This window comes from Rhinopithecus bieti, unplaced genomic scaffold (genome assembly GCF_001698545.2).
Source record: "Rhinopithecus bieti isolate Rb0 unplaced genomic scaffold, ASM169854v2 scaffold_1063, whole genome shotgun sequence".
Taxonomy (NCBI): Eukaryota; Metazoa; Chordata; class Mammalia; order Primates; family Cercopithecidae; genus Rhinopithecus; species Rhinopithecus bieti.
This window is the reverse complement of record NW_016803245.1, coordinates 243,015-263,264: the sequence shown is the minus strand read 5'-3', so window position 1 is coordinate 263,264 and position 20,250 is coordinate 243,015. Positions and strand designations below refer to the sequence as shown.

The 20,250-nt window shown below is 43.0% G+C and overlaps 2 protein-coding genes across 25 annotated transcripts in view; one reads left to right on the top strand and one right to left on the bottom strand.

Moving 5' to 3' along the window:
- ZC2HC1B (zinc finger C2HC-type containing 1B) overlaps positions 1 to 18,367 on the top strand; it is a 97,062-nt gene extending 78,695 nt beyond the window's left edge. The window contains exons 7-8 of one of the 4 annotated variants that reach the window (XR_001885352.1): positions 16,547 to 16,699; positions 17,530 to 18,367. Coding sequence is in view for 2 of the 4 variants with exons in the window: in XM_017870972.1 (XP_017726461.1) it covers positions 16,547 to 16,626 (80 nt within the window). In the remaining 2 variants the exon portion in view is untranslated. Of the gene's footprint in view, positions 1 to 2,088; positions 3,741 to 16,546 lie in introns of those variants that run through there. The other 3 variants (XR_001885355.1, XM_017870972.1, XM_017870992.1) reach the window with 3 other exon arrangements.
- The window catches only part of PLAGL1 (PLAG1 like zinc finger 1), a 73,830-nt gene that overhangs the window by 3,937 nt on the left and 49,643 nt on the right, over positions 1 to 20,250 (bottom strand). For 5 of the 21 annotated variants that reach the window (XM_017870841.1, XM_017870837.1, XM_017870828.1 and 2 more), the window contains 3 exons: positions 18,381 to 18,412; positions 14,078 to 14,151; positions 3,748 to 4,222 (listed from right to left, as the gene is read on the bottom strand). In XM_017870841.1, the coding sequence (XP_017726330.1) occupies positions 3,748 to 3,899 (152 nt within the window). In that variant the 5' untranslated portion in view covers positions 3,900 to 4,222; positions 14,078 to 14,151; positions 18,381 to 18,412. Of the gene's footprint in view, positions 1 to 3,747; positions 4,223 to 14,077; positions 14,166 to 18,380; positions 18,413 to 19,804; positions 19,885 to 20,250 lie in introns of all 21 variants that reach the window. The other 16 variants (XM_017870892.1, XM_017870900.1, XM_017870852.1 and 13 more) reach the window with 11 other exon arrangements.

The window sequence follows — 20,250 nt, the reverse complement described above, 5'->3', positions numbered from 1 at the left end:
TCAAAAGTATACTTAATTACACCTTTCAGCCAACATCTGCCCTATACTGTTTATTCCTGCTCCTCTTGTGGAGCCAGGATTGGTGAGGGGTCTACAACAGCAGCTGTTGAGTGGAGGCCCCCACCTAGAGGCCGACTGGAAGCCAGTTCAAAAAATATAAAGCTAATCTGAATCAAACTGTCATTTTCTTAAAAATAAAGTACAACCTCATACTTCCCTCCTTTCATTAAAAATAAAAAATAAAAAAGCCTGCTGTGTGCATCCCTTCCCTTCCCTCCAGGACACCATGGCTGGTTTGCACATAAATGATAACATGGTGGGTATTGTAAGGCAGGGACAGGAACCAACACGATGGGCATCTGAGAAATCAGATTGTGCTGGTGTCTCCACGTTCTAGGTCTATCTAAATAAATGCACAGGTTGGAGAAAGGGTTTTTAGAGCGTGTTAGAGGGCAAATAGCCATGTTGTTCTACAAGATATCTATATGTATACATATATCGCAGGAATAAATATGAAGTGGGGCTGGCTTACACACTTGGTATTTAAACTTTTTTTTTTTTTGGCCCAGTACTGGTGACCCACAGCTCTTGGGTCAGTTTGTACCTCTTTCTTTTCTTTCATTATAGAGGATTTTCATCTGATTTGATTTCATTTATCACCCATGGGTAGATCAATACCAGGTTAATGACTGCACCTGGTTATTTCCTACCCACTCTTTCCTGTCCTACACCTGTACTACCTGTAAGTGGGGTGCAAGCTGACACCCCAGTAGTACTTGAGCAAGACCACTGCCTTCCAAACTTCACTAGCTCCCACACTTCTGAATTGCTTGACTCTTTCCCTTGCCTGGCATCTACTTCTTTCCCTTTTAATTTATCCCTTATTTATGCAACAATCCTGATCTAGAACATTCTCATCCTATAGCTGAAATTACTTCAATGACTTGTTTCTTTCCCTCAGTTTTTCATCTTACCTTATAACCCATGAAAACAGCTTTAGTATGTCCTAGAGTCAGTACCCAATGCCACCATCTTTGGGTATCATCTGGATCATATCCATGATCTTAGAATTATTTAGAGGTTGATTGCTCACATTAGGACTTCCAACCTTGCCAAATCATCTGTTCTTGCCTGTTGCTGTCTCTAACTGGTTTCATTATTTGCTGCACTGGGACCCACATTATGTTTTTTGGTTAATCAAGTCAGTTATTTTTTCCTTCAACCTCTGTTGCCCCATCATTTTTTTGTTTGTTTGTTTGTTTTTTGAGATGGAGTCTCGCCCTGTCATCAGGCCGGAAAGTGCAGTGGCTCGATGTCAGCTCACTGCAACCTCCGCCTCCCAGGTTTAAGTGGTCCTCCTGCCTCAGCCTCCCGAGTAGTCGGGACTACAGGCGTGCACCACCACGCCCAGCTAATTTTTTATATTTTTAGTAGAGACAGGGTTTCACCATGTTGACCAGGATGGTCTCTATCTGTTGACTTCATGATCCACCCACCTTGGTCTCCCAAAGTGCTGGGATTACAGGTATCATCCTTTTTTTAAAAGCAAAACCGAAAGCATCCTGACACCTCACACTCTTCCAGTCCTTTATTATATCACTGCTTCAGGCAAGAGAGGCAAGACATGCTGGGGGCTGAGGTAGGGAAGGTGGTTCTTACATAAAGTACACTGACAGTTTCCCTTTTTGCCTCTCTTTATGCCCTTAACTGAACAAGCCATTTTCCTTGCTCAGAACAACTACCTTCTAAACATGACTTAAGACTTCTTTTTCAGTGCAGTTTACCAGAGTAAATTATTTCTTGGAACATGCGGGGTACTGATTCTACCTGTCATACCCAAATACACGTATACTCAAGTCCTGCTGTCCACCCTGTGACCACGTGTGTATGAAAAGTCAGCCTTCAGTATACACAGGTTTCACACCCTGCAAATACTGTACTTTCAATCTGCATTTGGTTGAAAAATATTTGTGTATAAGTGGACCTGCACAGCTCAAACTCACGTTGTTCAAGGGTCAACTGTAATCCTAATAGTTCTACCCCACTAATTCTTCTTTTCTAAACGTTAATCTCTTATATGTGTCTCAGTCTTTATCCACAGTTTTAGTGTCCTCACTGTGACTCAGCTATAGCCAGCGCTGCTCTCATGTTTGGATAAGGACCCTTACCCTACGCACACGCAAGAAGCTTCATGCAAAACAGGGAGCCTCTGCAACAAAATCATGCACATGATCGGCACTCAGTACTTCTGCTTGTGACAGCTAGAGGGGGGCCCATGTACAGAAGACATTTGAATTTTAAAATATGTAAGCATTTGCAGGCTAATTTTTAAAACCAACTTATTACATTACATTATGTATAACAATGGTATTCTTAAGGGCCAGGAGCATAATTTCCATCTTTTCAATTCTTTCAAGTGCCTTCCTCCAGGGTCACTCCAAGATTTCATAATGTGGTCTATGGTAGTACCAGTCAGATGGAAAGTCTCACTTGCTAAAGCCTGGCTCTCTCCAGGCGTTTGTACGTGAACAGTCAAAGTTGAAACTTCAAAGTTTATTTCATGAAATTAAGGGCAAATGGTGCATTTTCCTTAACCAAGTATCAAAAGCAGCACATGTGAGTGGGCGTGGTATGTGTGTGGCTCTGAGTGCACAGACACAACACACACCATGCTCATTACCAGTTCCGGTACTGTGCAGCACAGCCACTGCATGTACACGGAGTCTTTCCTGTGATATTAAAAAGATCCTCTGGGGGCAGAAACTACATCAAATGTGTTCATATCCCTCATGGAAGTAGGTACCTAACAGGCATTCAATAAATAACTTAGATTAAATGTAATTTTTTTTAAAGACTCGTCTGCTAAAACAGTGCTTTTTATCCTTTGGTGTGTCATGGATGCCTTTAAAACTTTGATTAAATGCACATGCTCTTCATCTGCATACCACCTGAACTCCACTTCCTAGGGTGGCTTTCCACCCAAGCTGAGAAACTGTGTTCTAAACACTTAAACTTGGAGATGTCTCCTCCTAGCTTCACTCTCAGGACCTGGACCAGCTCCCCACATTTCATCCCTGGACTCTGAGAGCAGGTTTCAAATCAGCCTACCTGCCACTTCTTCAAATTATTATCAGAGTCCTCTTTCTAGGATACTAAACAAATCATATCACTTCACTACTTACACACCTGAATGAGACAAACCCTCTCAGACAGAGGTAAGGCCTGCTATATGTGGTTTCCTTCCTGCCTGCACTATTAGCCTCATCTGCTCCTCCTCGGGTAGTACCCTCTGAACAGGGGTGCTTTAAGGCCAAGACTTATGGCTTTCCCAGAACATCCTCTCTGCCTCCTCCTCTTTCATTGTGTCACAGCTTAAAGATTGTCCCCATCTGAGAAGCCTTCCCAGATTTCATCAGGCAGTGAAGAACAACTTCTTCCACCTGTATAGCTCTGTCAAAGCAGTGAGGTTGCATTTTAATTGCGTTGTCCTATTTCTCCAGCCATGGGGAGAGGCCTGGTATACTGTAGGTGCATAAGAAATCTCTGTTGAAGGAATGAACTGACGCTGCATAACAAGACCATCACATAAAACCACAGGAATCACTGGATGCAGATTTAAAGAATCCCTCAAAGGCTAAAATGCATCCGTATCCTGTGTTCCTTTCACCTTGCATCGTGTGGTCTGAGGGCTAGAAAAGCCATTTAAACATACTTCTAAAAGTGCATACCTTTGCTAAAGCCTCTCACCTCATCAATTTATATCTGGAAACAAAGGCTTTGCCACAGTCAGGCTGCACGCACTTGTACGGCCGCTCCCTGGAGTGGGAATAATTGTGAATCGTGAACTTCTCCAGGGTGAGGAACGTCTTGCCACATAATTGGCAGGGGAACGTGGCCATGGGCTTTGCTTCTCACACCTTCCTTTTCAGATGTGCTGACCAAATGCTGTGCCATTTAAGCACAAACAGAAGGATGGTGCTGGGCACATCAGCAGAGTCCCTGCAGCTGAACTCCAGACCACGGGAAAGGCAGCATCGTGGGCCTGGTTCTACCCAGACATGGGCCTCTCAGCTGTCACTAGCTTTGCTTCCTGCTTTCACACATCCCAGTTTACATGCAGTCTCAAGCTGGGGGGAGAAAGTCTGAGGCACAGGTGCGATTCAGGAGCAGAAAGGTAATCTGCATCACTATAGCTGGGGCATGTCCTGGGTCCCCGGATTGGCTGTGGAGAGAAGAGGAACAGTTTTCTTGCATTAGCCATTTGAAAACAACGCTTTTCCTCCCTGACCGCTTCAGAATCAACTACCCACAATCACCACGTTCCTTTAAATGGTGCTCATGGAACATAATTCTCCCTGCGAGAGGGCCGTCTGCATATAAATCTACACATCTGGCTTCTCAGAGTGTGAGGAGTCAAACACTGATGGCCAGTGGAGCACACTTTTCCTCTGATAAGGACAGTTCTTTCCACAGATCCAGTATTGTCTATTTTCAGGTCAGTGTGAAGCTCAGTTGACCAAAGAAGAAAACAACAACAACAACAAAAACCTCCCTCAGTGTGTTCAAGTGTTTTTACTGGTCCATAAACAAACATCACCCATGCTTATTCAAACCATGGGCTCTTCCTCGTCACTCATTGTTGGCATAACATTAGTTGCTTATCACACCTGTTTAAACTTCCAGAGGATAAGAAATAATTTGTATATACCTAAGTTAATTTGTTTGTAAGATTACTCTGCAGAAGGGCTGATATAAACAGAATGTGCATAAAGCTAGTCTAGTCTGTCTAGTTGCACTGATGTGGTGGCACAAAGCTGATAGCTCAGGAACCAGCTCAGGCCACATTCAGATTTGTAGGCACCATCCTCTAGTAAGTTCTACTAATCTCTTCCTCTTTTGTTTGTGGACCTTTCTTCATTCCCTGGCCCTACCCTGGAGGGCCCATCCAGCTACCTGCTGGTAGGCCACTTCCAGGAGGTGGGCCTACTGCCTCCTCAAACCCAACTTGTCTCAAACCCAAATCATTATCACCCTTCTGACTCAGCCACAGTCACCAAAAACCATGTTCTTTTTCTACCAATTGGCCATCATTGGAGGAACCTAAAGTGTCTGAGGCTGCATCATGAACAATACTTCACTTACTAGGGTGGCTTTCCAGCCGAGCTGAGAAACTGTTCCAAAAACTTACACTTGGAGATGTCTCCTCCTAGCTGCACTCTCAGGACCTGGACTAGCCCCCTACATTTCATCCCTGGACTCTGACAGCAGGTTTCAAATTGGCCTCAACCTGCCACTACCTGCCAGGGTAAGGCCCTGGATCACTACCACCCTGTGCTATTCTAGAGAGAGATTCTCAGGTGGGTAAATGCTCACCTTTCAAGTGCCAATACTTAAAAAAAATAAGAGTACTGTATGCTTAGGTGAAGTACACTTAAGTAGCTTTTGTCCACAGGCCAGCATTTGCTGAACTTTGCCAGTAAGCAGAGCACTCATGGTAAGCTGACCAATTGCAGTGAGTCTTTAAAACCCTCCCTGCTCCTTGCAGTCATTTATTGCCATGTCTCTAGAGATGCTCTTTATTGTTAAAAGTTAATTTTTACTTACCTTTTTGGTTACTTTCAGATCAGAAAGTATGAGTCTAACTAGATGAAACTTTATTGCAATAACAGTTTAAGCATGTTTAAATATAGTATTATGTAGTACACAGACATAACCAAACACATATTCCTTTTCTAACCAGTAAAAATCCCAGGAAACTTGTAGAGTTCCTCATCTTCTGTTGTAGATGTTTTCAGTGTCTGGACAGAGTTCACAGTGCCAAGCAAATGCCCCTCACCATCCTGCCCCACCCACTTGGAAACTTGAAAGCTGACTTAGGCACCTTTGGTCAGCACTAATCCAAACCAGGGGACACACAGGCATCCTCGGCCAGCACCTTGGCACCACGACGTCTTTCTGATGGCTTTGATTCTAGCAGCACGCACAACCTCTGCAATTATGTGTGACTTTAACTAATTACTTGTCCTGGCTCTGTCCAAACCCCTTTCCCCCAACCCCTGGTTCCCTTCTAGTATTCTAGTTCATGCCTAAGGCCCTACCTTGAGGAATCCTCAACAGCCCTGGTTACAAACAAAATAACTCCTTCTAGGAATTCTATTCCGCCTGCCAAGTTTGCTCTGCTAGGTATCATGAGCTGTTCTACTTCTCATCCAGCCTAAGTTTGACCATAATACCGGCCCAGCTATAAAACACACTCATTCACTTGGAATTGCTCTGTGTTCTTTTTAATTAAAAAAAAACTAACACACACAGTATGAAGTTTGAAAATGCATCTTTTTCTCCTTCCCTTTATAACTGAACTCAAAATAGCCTTCATCCCACTCGCCCCTTCAGAGAAGGAGCTGGTTTGTTGGGGAAGGTTTTGTATTTCTCTCACCTACTTAAGGCCCTGCATATATACTTTTTCCAACTTATCTCAGTAAGCTGATTCTCCCCAACTCTTGCTTTATGAGATGACCAGTATGTCCAACAGAACTTTCTGCAATATTGGAAATGTTACAGATGTGATGGCTATAGAACACTCAAAATGTGCCTCTGAGGAACTGAATTTTTTACTTTAAGTTTAATTTAAATTGCTACATAGAGCCAGTGGCTCCTGTACTGGATGGCACAGGCAGACCCTTGGTATCCCCATGAAAGGAGATGAAGGCAAGGCTATGCTTTCCTTGCACACAGCTGTGCTACTGATTCAGCCTCAGGTGTTTACCCTGAAGCTGTAAATCCAGCCACTTGTTCTGTGAATCCAGTGGAAAGATTCCCCAGTTCAAATTCCAGCTTATCCATGTTATCTGTGTCCTGAGTTTCAGTTTCCTCATTTGCGATAGTTACCTGATGTACGTAAACAGGTTGCTGGGACAATTGACTGAAACAAAATGGATGTGAAAGCACACTGTAATCTAAATGAACACCCTACAAATATGCAGTATTTATGAAACACTGGGATTAAAAGTACTGCAGAACCACGTGTCAATGTACAGCTCATGTTCTAACCATTTAGCTACGGATGTAACGGGAAAGAGACACATTCTCTCCCTATGGATGCTATACTGTATCAATTATATAGAAAGAAGTGGCAGTTTGGACAACACATGTGCAGAAAGGACACAAGAGGCGGCAAGTAAAACGGCGGCATTCTTTCTCAGCAGATGTAAACCTTGACTAATTGCTTACCAAACGCACTGGGAGTACAAAGAAAAAAATAAAGCTTATTCAATTGAAAAAGTTGCCCTTTGGCACTGAATGAGGTTTTCCAGATCTCTTTCCAGCCACTTCTTCTCTAGATTCAAAACGCCAGCAGTCATAGACATCACCCATGCCTACATTTCCCCTGAGCCCTCAAAGATGAAGGGGACAGTCTGAGCGTTAGACATGGCCATGGTTTATTTAAAGATGAGACACATTTCCTCCAACTTCAAGTTTCCCTCAAAGACCAAAACATTTCCCTCAAAGACCAAAACACAAAGCCTCTCGTTTTTATGCTTATTTCATGAATATCTTTCCCCAAGGCTTTATCTTGAGTTCCAGATTCGTGTGTTTAATATACCTAGCCTAACACTAAGTGCAAAGTTGGTCCTCAGAACTAAATTAGTTATATGATAGTGAACATTCTTTAATTTCTTCAGAGAGTCCTTAATGAATTCAAGTTCATAGCAATTTTTAATCACCATAACTATATTTCTTCAATATGGGCCTTAGCATACAAATATTTGTTTCCATGATATAATAATAAACTTCTGTAAAAATAAGACTGTCTTCCCCAACAGACTATAAACTCTTTGTGGCTGAGGGTCAAAGCTTAGTTATTTAAAAAAAAAAAAAACCTGTGTGGATATATACAACATCTCTTATCACCATGCACTTGATCGGCTCTGGCTGTTTACTGATGAGCCCAATCTTTGGTTGAAACCCGATGCACTTTCTGGCCACATCCTTAAAACAACTTAGGACAGCTTTCTATTATCTGGCAGACCACCATCGATCCTAACAGAACTGACAGAGCAATGGTCCTGATGAGAGTCAGTCTGTTCTGACTTCACATAGAGATTGCATTTGAGTCTTAAATACGATGCTGTTTCAACACCTGTCACCCTGGAAAGATAGTAAGTCTTACCCCAAAACATCTCAGGACATAATTTTCAGTCCCCTTGATTCTAAAAATACGGAGTGAGTGATACAGATCTGCCAGTATGCCAAAGAAGGCTTGTGCCATCTGCTTCGTTCTGCTCATGTTGATTATTTTGGGGATGAGAGAGGATCAGACTGGAAGAAGAACATATATATATATATGGTAACAGCCAGGAAAGACTGTGTTCCCAGGGGACAGGGGTATACGAGGGTGGAGGGGGAAGTCAGAACACACGTGTAGTTCCAGGACTTCCCCAATGCTACGTAACACAATCATCTAATGGGGGCACAACTGCTTTACAACATTCTTAAAATAAACTGTGACTTCTGGCTTCTATTTCTATTGTCCCCACTGACCCAATCAATGCAAGATCCATTTCTGAGAGGAAATTGAATTTCCACTTTTGGTCTTCCAACACAGTTGTTTTTCTCAATATCAGTTCTTTGAAGGACTTTGGTAGCAGTCTCTATCAAATTTTTAAAAAGCTATTTAGAAATGTCATCAGCAGAAAGATGATGTCCAGAACCTCCAGGTAGTCATGGCTGCCATGTCTGCGGACCTTACTCCCATCATGGCCTAAAGGCAAAGCCAAAGCTTAATCCACTTGCTGTTTCCTTCTAGTGCTACTTTCTCTCACGCTTCTGGCTTTCTACCTCCTGGAATGTCCTGGGAACCCTTGTCTACCTGGCAAATTTCTACTTTTCTCTGTCACTCCCAGGCAGAGACATGAGTTCCTCCTCCACACAGTGAGGCCCAGTAGAGATCTCCACCTTAATGTGTTTGAAGAGCTTTCATTCTAGTTTATCCTTATTGTAGGAAACACTACCTGCCCTTCTATTCTGCTCTGAGAGAGCCACCTGCTGAGCCATCAGGTTTGTTGCCTATAGGTTCTTTTCAGCTGTCACCTTGAGAGACTGAATTTTGTTAACCCAGTGACTAAGCTCTTACTTTCTAAGAAATGAGGCTTAAGATAAACAAGAAAGACAAAGTGAATTATTTCTTTAGTATTCAGGGAGAAAATTGAGAAAGCTGTCCAGATGATGATGCTACAGCTTTGGAACATCAAATCCACATCCTAGCCAGAACATCTGCAAAGGGACAGGGTGTGTTCTGTTTACAAATAGTGTAATATCTAGTTAAAGATGGCCAATTGAATAAAAGCATGTAGCTCTGGTCTCTCCAAAAATTCTACTAAAACAGTAATGGTGGGATTTTTCTAAAACATAGCCTAATATAAAAGGGGGAAAACAATAAATTTTGGAAGCTAAAAAGCAGGTAAACAAGCAGTGATCGACTTGGCCATCCTAAGAAAGCTAAACTTTAAGCCAGCAATAAGAGGCAACAAAACAACCTGCTATACCCTGCAGCATCTACCATACGTCTCTGCAATTTGGTACAGTAAGTACTTCTGGAAGTGAGGATGGAAACAGGTATGAAAGCAGCAGGTGAAAGTCTGTTACTGAAGCACTGAGCCCTCCTGGCCTCTCCTGGTGCCTGCAGTGGGGCACTTGCCCTTCCTTCCCCTAGCACAAGTGCTCACTATGGAGAGTGTATGAAAGTGGGGGAGTATTCTGACACAGGGTGAATGTCCCCTCTCTCAGGGCAGGAGGATGGAGGAGTCTTCCCTGGGAAGATGACCAGCCCAAGAGAAAAGAGCAAACCATAAGGACAAAGGGGGGTTCCTCCAGGGCTCGCCACCTTACCCTATACAAGGCTCCAGCTGACAAGCCCCACCTAAGTATACAAAGCTCCCATCAGGTCTTTACTGATTCGACTCACAAATTAGTAGGCCAAGGATCACCAGAAATCAGAGGAAGGCACTTAATAGGGAAAACTGACACAAAAACTAACGGGGAAAAAAAGACTATGGAGGGAAGGAAACTTCAAAAAAAGAATCATTAATATCCTAGAGAGAACAGAGGTCATTAAAAGAAGAGCAGGATATTATTTTTTAAAGAGAACAACACCAACAAAAAGGCAGTGGCAGTGCAAGACCCCAGGGGCTGGGACAGGCATTTGAGTCAGACTTTCAAGGGGAACACTTGAGAACCCAGAGAGCATCTGAGAGTCAACACCATGAAGCAACCTCTTATAACTCAGCTAATATAATCCAGAGACTAACATTCATTGACTAAATGGTTAAAATATGTATCATTACACCAAAAAACATGAAAGGAGAGGGGATGATTTTTAAGGCTAGCCCCTGACTGCATCTACATGGAGATGGAGTGAGGTGGTAGAGGTAGGTAGAGGATGCCAATAAAACATTCAAGAGGGAAGGGATGACTCCGATGAGCAGGGAGCTGGAATCTGACACCACAGAAGTGCTTCATCTCTCACAGATCTGGGGCCACTTCCACCACTGGCCTTCCTCATCCGTACAGCACGGAAGCAAGGGGCTGGTGCAGCCAGGATCCCCACGAAAGGGCCAAAGGCCTTCTTCCAGATGGGTCATCCAGTATAGTACCCACCAGGGGGAAAAAAGAGGAAAAGAAATACTGTTGCAGACTCTCGGATCTTTAACACGCCTCCTCACCTCTCCCTACCATATGCATTGTATTTTAAATAGAAACATTCACAAAGAAAAAAAAACAAAACAAAACAAATGTCTACAAGTAAGTAAAACAGATGTGTGCATTGAGAAAGGCAAGGGTTAAGCCCAGGCCTGGTTCTCAAGCTGAGATGGGACTGCCTTGTTTGAAGAGGACTATTTATTACAGAAGACTCTCAGTAGCCTGGTGGGGGGTGAGGGGTGGAGAGCAAGTTCCAAAATCCAGACAAGAGCCTTTCGTATTAGAGGAAGATTTTCTAATCGTTATAGTCAGGAACGGGGATCATTCCTTTATGACAGCTGAAAATATATCCCCCTCCTCCCTCCCTAGAAACCCTTGAGTCTCGCCTTTAGGCCCTTTTAGGGTCTGCTTCTATAGCTGATGGTGGTGATCTCTTTTCCTGGGACTTTAAGTACAGGACATGGAGGAACTGCAGCTCTAATTAGCAGCAGGACCTATTATTTTTCCAATAAGGTTACCATTCAAGGGAAAGAAAAGCCTGTTTCTTTCTCAGGAAGTGTGTGAGAATATAGGCTCACACTGAGAAGAGAAATGTGAAAAGCATATTAGTTGCATTGACCATGGGATGCCCGGTTTGTGAGTTAAAATGACCTGAATGACCTTGAAGGATCTGAGATCTAGAAATGATGCTCAAGACTTGGGTGGACTGTTTGATCCTAAAATAACATATCACTAAATAAACAGAAAAAGGCCTTGAAGTGCAGATAACTACATGGCAGCAGGGCATCTTGACAGTGGAATTATAGATGACCTCATTTTTTATTTTTATTTTTTGAATATCTGCACTTTCTAAAGTTTGATAATGACTATTTAGGCTGAGTCTAGGAGTATACCAGGTTGACAAAAGGGAGGAGGTATATTGCAGATGCAGAGGGGAGAATAGAGAAGAAGAGCTCGGAGTCATGAAGCAGTATGGGGCATTGTGGAACACGTGGTGCAGACTGGCTGGGATCAACAGGAGAAGGGCCCGATTCAGAAGACCAATAACAGGGACAGCGCACCTGGCAGGGGACATTGGGTTTATCCTTTAGGGAACTGGGACCCAGTGAAAGTGAGGATGTCCCATCTACAGAAGAATTGCAGAGAGGAAAATGTTACATATAATCACTTATCCTTCCCACATGGTAATTCAGTTACCTGGAGAGAACAGCAGATTGAAAGGTACTATTCTGAAATGCTAACTGGTTCTTTTTACATGAGATGAACCCAAGACCAAATCGGATTGCCCTAGACACAAATGTGATGGGCAGTTTTAAAGTAACATGCAGTATTTTTTTCAAGCTTGATGTAGAACTATCCAGAACTTATAGTAAACTGTGTACATGCATGGTTATGTGAGAAAAGTGAAGCCGCTGCACCTGTTCCAAAGCTCACTCCACTTCCTCCAGAAGCATGCCCGTCTGCCTCTCGGGACACAGGCCGTATTTTATTAGACACAATTATTGCCAGAAGCTTGAGAATTTTCTCTTTGCTTTTCCATGTCATGTCCAATAAATTCAAAGGATGCAAAGCAAATTGTTCATCCAGGAATACTTAATTTGAGAAATAAAAATATTTATCACTGGTCCTTTAAGATTATCCTGGTTCTTGATTTTTTCTTTTTAAACTGATTAACATTTCATCGGGTTTCCATTTTAAAAGAAAATGGCACTGAAGGGACAAGGCAAGTTTTCCAAGCGACAACACTGGCTTTTCTGAAAGGGGAAAGGAATGTTAAGGAAATGGGGAGAAAGCTTAAAAGAGTGGAACACTAGCAAGCAGGGCCTCTTCTCCTTTTCACCTTAAGTCTTTTTTCTCTCCCATTCACAGCTTTAGGTCCTTTGTTTGTTTAACAAACCATTACAATCATACCCAGTTCACTGGGGGAGGAATGTGAACTCTCTGAGTAGCTGTCCTTGCAATCCACATGTGTGGTCCATCTCCCGGCTCATCCGCAGGCGGCTTTCATGTGCTGCTCTGCGCTCCCCGTCACCCTGGAGGCCAGCACCTTGCTCACAATAAGCCTCAATTTCCCACCGCTGCCTGCTCGCGGCTCCTCCCCAGCAGCCGAGAGCAATGTCTCAAGTGGCTCTTCCTCTCCTGCTTGCCTTGCAGTCATACTGTCCACCCTGCTTTGGCTGGCCCCCTTCAGCTCCTGAGACAGACAAGGCCTGCTGTGTTAGCCACCCCCAACCTGTTCGCAGCTCATGGACTCGCCACTGAATACTGGGCAGACACATTCCAGGATCTTCCTGGCTAGCACTCCTAGTCTTCTAATGTCAGGTGCACTGTAAACAGAAGATACAGGCAAGACTCTCCTCCACTTCACCCCAACTCCCAGCCCTAACTAGAACTGCTAGTGCCTCTCTCAGGTCCTAGTAGATATGTTGGCCCTGTTGGGATTAATTTCAATTTCTTGGTCAATAAATCAAAATATTTAGTGACAATATTGTATTTCAGTAGGAGTCGGAATACTATTTAATAAACTATTTCAGTTGGGCTCATAAAGCTTTCTCATGCTATTCTAATAATTTCCATCTCACAGCCCTAAGAGATAGGTAGAAAAGCATCATTGTCCCCATTTGACAAATGAGGAAACTGAGGCTCAGAGGATTTAAGTTTACTGTCCTTAAGCATGGACTAATAAGATACTGCAATACACTATTCTAAGCAAAGCGCCTAGCATAGAGTGAGTGCCCCAAAGGCATTAGCTTCCATTAATATCATTATTTGCTCCCAGGTGTTCTGAACTAAGCCAAGTGCTCTTTCAACTTACGCTTTGCCATCCCTTCTAGCCACACTGTCTACGTGAGCAGTGAAGTTCAGCAACAGCTTTTACAACAGTGTTTTCAAATAAAGCCTCAGGAAGTATGACTGGATTGCCTCGTGTGGCTGGGATGTGACCAGCATCTTTCCCAGGCTTATCTTTCAGTCTACATCTGCCACAAAGAGAGGACAACCTCTTACAAATCCTGTGTACACAAGTTAGGAGTGTTGGCAGGGGCAACTTTCTTCTTTTGAACTGACAGGGTTGTCATCAGAAAATTGCATAGATCTATGTGTATTACTAGGCTGTGGATGTGGGACAGCAGAGGTCATGAAAAGTTGCTAACTGCATCATCAAATTCCCTGAAACGCATGTGCACTGAGCTTTAAAAAATGAAAGGGCTAAAAGAACCCTGTTCTCGGGTATTTTGCAGTTTGTGGAGGAAATGTGTTTATTTTCTACTAGAACCTTTTTGAAGTACCCTGAACCTCCAGCATGTTCTTGCCTATGATGTGTTTCCAAGCAATCGTTAATAAACATGCCCAACTAGAAATAATCTTAAAACATGCGCACCTACTGAGTGACAGGAAACATCTGCTGTGAGGCAGGGACCGAGTCCTCCCAGAAGTTTGTCTGAAGATTCAAACCTGTGAGAAGAGACCTTGTACATCGTCAGGGAATGAAGCTAGGAAAACATTCCTCCATTATGCTACCCGCTGAGCTTCACTTCTAGAGCACACACACAACTGGCAATATGCAGAGGAGATTTTCTAGTGTTTTTTCATGCATTTTAATAGATGATCTTTAAGTACTTATATCCTTTGTCCTACTTGCAACTGGATTAAGAAAAACTCTCAACTTTTCCCCTGCTTTCTGCTAGTGGAACAAAAAGAACACATGAAATTGCTTACATAAAATATTCAAAACAGCACTCAGAGGAAACGGTATTTTTTTAAACCAACAGTATTAAAATACCATAAAACAGGTATGCAAATCTATGCAATAACAGAACCTAAAGCAAATTCTGAATTGAAAGAAAGTCAGCAAATAACCAGTTGGCACTCAACAAAGGGGCTTCATATAAATAAATATTTATCAAATTTGCAGTGCAAGAAGGTTGAAGTCTCCACATTGAATATTGAATTAAATGGTTACTAAACCTGGCTATGCATTAGAATCAGCAAGGAACACTTTTAAAAATACAGATTCCTCGGTGGCCACAGGGCAAATCAGTGCAGACTAAAACAGCATCACTGGGACCCCAAGAATTTATGTTTTTTACCAAATCTACAGAAGCCAAGTCTACAGCCAGCTTTGTGCCACTGAACCCTGATGAGCATTTGGAAACCAGCATTTCTGTTCACCAAGTGATTATCAAACTTGGCTTCTTCCTACCAAGACTATTCCAATCAATTGCTCCTCTTAAAGGAAAGCTTTTCAGGATTTTCTTAACTAGTACAAAGGCAAATCTGTTATGGAATGAAGCCAATTAATATCTCACCTAAGTGATTTATTCACTTGCCTATTTTCTTCTGTGAATTTGATCAAAAAGGCTATGTCCATTTATTTTGTATGATAACATCCTTTTAAGTTAAAATGGAAAATCAAGGCCATTTTGGACAACTGTTTTAAAATAATGCATCACAATACAGGAAAAAACTGGAGGTGAGCAGGTTATTTGTCTGAGTCATTTAGGGAAATTGTTTCCAACGTATTCCTTGTTTTGCTTGTATAAACACTTTACAAATCATCTTCATGGTCCATCTCTTTTCTCAAAATGCTCAACATTTATTGTGGTGGTTTAATTGGGTGGTCTCCAAAGGCTTGTATAAAAATTTTTTTGAAAGAGCTTTAAAAAGACATTAAAGCAAAAGAGTAAAATTCTTCCAGATGATTCTTCCTTTGCGCCTACCCATCTCACAAACGGACAATACCAATTTATGTATTCAAAGAGGCAGGGGTTCTTCTGCTTCCCAGGAAAGGGTGCACATAACGTGAAGTACGCAAACCAGGCAGTGAAGTAGCTTAGCTTCATTGTGAAAATATTCAAATTATCACAAAAAGAAAGCGATTCCTTTCTGAATTCAACAATACTCCTTGGCCTCCGAGGGCTCACACAGGAGCTTATTCTTAAGCTGTTCAATGTAAGCAGCACTCGTGAAAGAGGAGAACTCTGGCAGGGAGGAGATCAAGTCCCTCAGCTTTTCCCACCTGCCATCTCTGCGCCAGTCTAATGCTTAAATAGTTAACAATGCAACAGAGAGCCCAAGGCAGGCCCGACCTGGGGGGAAAATCATGTGCAGTATATGACGATTTAATAAAGCAGGGAAGAGACAGGAAAAATAACACATCTCAGTTTGACAGGATGCTACTTGCAGACTGCTTTTCAGGTCAGAATTTAATTTCTAAAGCAGAGGGAAAAAAGGGTTTTCATAACGTCAATTATTCTTTTTTAAGTATGTGGTTAAAAATGACCCTATAAAATTAAACAATCCTACAGATAAATGTTTCCGAGTTCCAGAGTAACAAGAAGAATCACATTTTTCTAGGAGTGAAGACTGGCAGATGGTAAACAGATTAGTTAATTGTTTTAAATGAAGGGGGAAATATTTTTTGGTAAGTGTGTTTATTCATTGATGACAAAAACCAAAGTTTCACGAATCTAGGGTGTATGAGTTCCAGGATGTGTTTTGCTGTCACAATATGTTTTTCTAGGCATTTGCTTCTGAGAACAGCATTTAAGAACATGTCTTTTTCTCTCTTAATGAACTGGTTTAGCCGCCTGCTGGGCATTCACTGAAACCCACATTGAACAAAGGGATTTCCTTCCAGTTTCAGCTCGTTCATTTCTAGCGACTCCTGGTTTTACTTAAGCAAATTCTCCAAACTGACTTTTTTACTTCTAATGATTTGAGTGGGAAGGAATTGGGCAACCCTCAAACACTGGGAAGTCTGCCCTGGTTCTCAGTGAAAGAACCCTCTAGACTGACCATGTACAAGGTTTGTTTTTGAAAAGTCTCTCAAATATGTTTTATTTTCCAGATGGAAAGGAGCCCACCCGATTTGGTAGATTACAGACAACTAAATTTTATTTCAGCAAGATGGATCATGGTGAACAATGAGACTACATCTTTGAAATGAAGACCCTGAGTGGGATATTCAGATTCACCTCCAAGCAATGATGTCATTTTAAAGGTGACACTGAGGGGCATGGTATTAAGGGGTCACTCGAAGTTGGAACAGATTTGTGGGCCTGGCAGCTGGTCTTCTACCTTCTCCCATTATACATGATCTCCCTGGGGGACCCCATGCATAACCCAAGGTTACAATTACTCCTTGAAGTCAGAAGCCTCCCAAATCTCTATCTTCAATCCTGAACTTTCTTTCAAATTCCAGACTAATACATCTACCTCCCTCCTGCAACTCTCGGATACCTTACAGTGCCCCTTCAAGGTCAAATGGTGGGCTTCAAACGTTAACACACAGACTTGCTCCTCCTCCAGCACTGCCTGTTCTAATGGCACCGTTATGCAATAGCCATCGGGGCTCCTGGATCCTCACCAGGTGATGGCTACCGTTTTAGGAACTTTACTTAATACCCTTAACAACCACATGAGTAGGTAGCATTATTTGACTAATGGGGAAACTACGGCTTAGAAGTTGTGCCGATTTGCCCATCATCCTACAGCCAGCAAGCAGTTAAGCTGGGCTATGAATCCAGGGTGCATGTCAAAAGTCAACCTCTTCCCATGTCACTTCCCAGCCTCTCCAAACTTAGAAGCTCTGCAGTCTAGATTGTTCTCAGAGATTAAGCTTTACAACCTTATTGTCTCTCAAATCTGTTTCCTTCTCTTAATTCCCATAGCTACCTACTGTTCGAGTGATGTTTTGCCTTTATTAGGGCCTCCAAATTGGCATAGCACGATAACTTTGGAATTTTACTTTGTTTGAATTCCCAATGATTTTCCTTTCTAGCTCATTTAAAACAGGTGGCAGCCTTTGTAATCCCTTGTATTTTCATCCAGCTGAAGACAGAAGCATCCTGAAGAAGTCTGTCTTTGTTAACAATATCTAAACCTAGAGAAGAAATTCTGCTGGACTTCTGGGAGGGGAGAAGGAGAAGCAGAGGAGAAGCTGCCAAAATGACACTCTTCCTACCATCCCCCCATGGCCAACCCCCCCATCCCAGGGCCTGATAAGGAGATATGTCAGCCCCCAGCAAGAGAGGCCCTTGCACCCCTCTGTTCCCTAAGGCAATGAGTAGAATCCTTGAGAGGACAGCTACATGAAGAGTGTGCCTCGGGAGGCCAGACCTGAGGCAGGAGGTTTCCAGCCCTCACTGGCGACCCTGAGGCAGACAGCTACAAGGATTCAATAAATCACTACTTTGATAAACTGAAGGTCAGAGGTGGGTTCCTCATCTTCCAGAGACCATGAAAATCTCCAGGTCCTAGGACACACTCCATGGGGGAAGGGGAAGCACCTAAAACTTACTGACATGAAATTTTCCTCTAGGTTGGCAGAATGGGAACTGGAGTCCGTTTTCATTATGGGGAATGAAAACAGTAATGCTTCTTGCATACTTGATGATCTGAGGTGAAATGCAGACTTGTGGGGCACCTTAATAAAGTGCAGAATCTTAGAACAGTGCATATCTGTGCTATAGACTAGCTACAACTGCTGGAACTGGAGCTGATCTAGTTTTCAAAAAAAGCCACTGCTTGGTTAGAGAGAGGAGCACGGACTCTGCTTAGGCTCTGGTGACCTAGGGCAGAGGGGTGGGGTGGCGGGGAGGGCAGCAGGCTTATGCTTTAAAACCCTGAGGCAGATAGAGAAGGAAGGAAGGAAACAAGGGCAGATGTTAGAGTATACTCACAAGATTAACTCCTCTGATTCCTATGCAAATACCTAGAAAGGGAGAGACACACAAAGTTATCTTTAAAGTCTTTATCATCAGCTCTGAATTGCTAAAATAAACAAAAACACCCAAGTGGGCGGGGGTTGGGGGGGGCGGGGAACGGAAGTCTACTTGGAAGAGGAGAGAGAGCAGCTGGTGCTGCTGAAGTCATGAGATCCAGGACACCCCTGTTTCCCAAGCCTGGACATGCCTCCCCAGCGTAGCATGCTGGCACGGAGCGGGAGGGATGATTTCCATAAGATGGAAATGATTGTGTGCTGGAAAATGAGGTGCTTTATGGGAGAGAAGATTCCTAACCCAGAGGAAAGGATATAAATCTTTAATATGTCAAATTTGTTGACTGTAAGATGTTGCAGTAATGATCGGTACTTGCAGCACTAAATGGGCATGTCTAAGGGGTCCGGGCTTTGAAATCAGTCATGTCATCCAAACAAATTCCACTTGAGCTCCATGGCTGAATGTTTGAGACCTTCAGAAGAAGCTTATAAAGGCCCTGGTGGAAACTGAAGAGGATTTTAGATATGCCAAAGACATGCTGGCCATTACACAGAGACTAGAACTTTTAGTGCCGAGAGCTCTGGCTGGGAGAACCTCACATTCCCAAGAATCAGCAACCAGGGACCCCATTTTCCTACCAAGTAGGCACACTATTAAATCTGATGGGCATGTCCAGGGGAAAGATGACCTGGGAAAGGAGTTGCCCGGGGAGCAAGTGCCCTGTCGCAGAGGCAGAGATTGCCAAGATGGTCTGCTAGGGATTGAGGCACAAAGCCCCCTCTATCTATTTTAGTTATAAGGAGGTGAGAATGCTGTGTTAAATTGTACCCAAGAAGATAACTCATAAGGCAAGGAACATGGAAGCTAGGGTGTGTTGGGCAAGTAAGCAGAGGTTGCTTGCTTTACTGAAAGTGGGGCTGCTCTGGTCTCTCAAGGGTCTAGCCTTGGTTGGCACATGCTTCCCTTGTCACACCAGACAGGTGAGACCAAGAAGGGAAGACAGAAAGAGATAGTCAGTGAACACCTGCATGGCCCAGCCCTAACCCCACCACTTAACATGGACAACTACCTACAGGAGGCTACTTTCCAATCTGTGGTGCCCAGGAACTTGGCAGGGATAGGGGGTTTGCATGGAGATGGATCCTAGAGAATGGAGAACCAGTTCACTTTATTGTCCCAAACTCAATTTTCATGTGGCTTCCTTTAAACAAGCCACAAGCTTAGTGTGTCAGTTACGTCAGTGGAGAGAGAGATTTCTGCACGCTAGAGGCAGATCCATATTGCTTCCCCAGTCTCTCTGTTTTTGGATGGTTCCCCTTCATTCTAATCACAATGCTGCTGCCAGGGTGATTCTTCTAACATGCAGATATGTTCCTGTCACTTGCCTGTTTGGAATTCTTCAATGGTCCCATTAGGTTTCTGTCGACTGCAACGAAAAGTCTTGTCTAATCAGAACCACTGAAAGCTTTTAATCAAGAGAGCAATATGTTCAGGCTTGTGTTATAGAAAAACTGAGAGAGCAGACATACAGATTATCCTCCTGGATTTATGAGTTATATACATTAAAATGGCCAAACAGTAATTCACATAGCAAAACAAACAAAAAACCCGACTGTGCACACACACACACACAAACACACACACACACACACACACACAAATAAGTGCAATAACTGAACTCCGAAGTTCAGTATACAGCTGTTCACAAAGCATTCTAAATCTTCCCTGACTTAGAACAACATCTTCGTGCAGTCTGATTTGAATATGTGGGGCAAATGAGAACCATTTTAGGGAAACAACATAAGATGACTATGATCTTTTTATTTTTTAT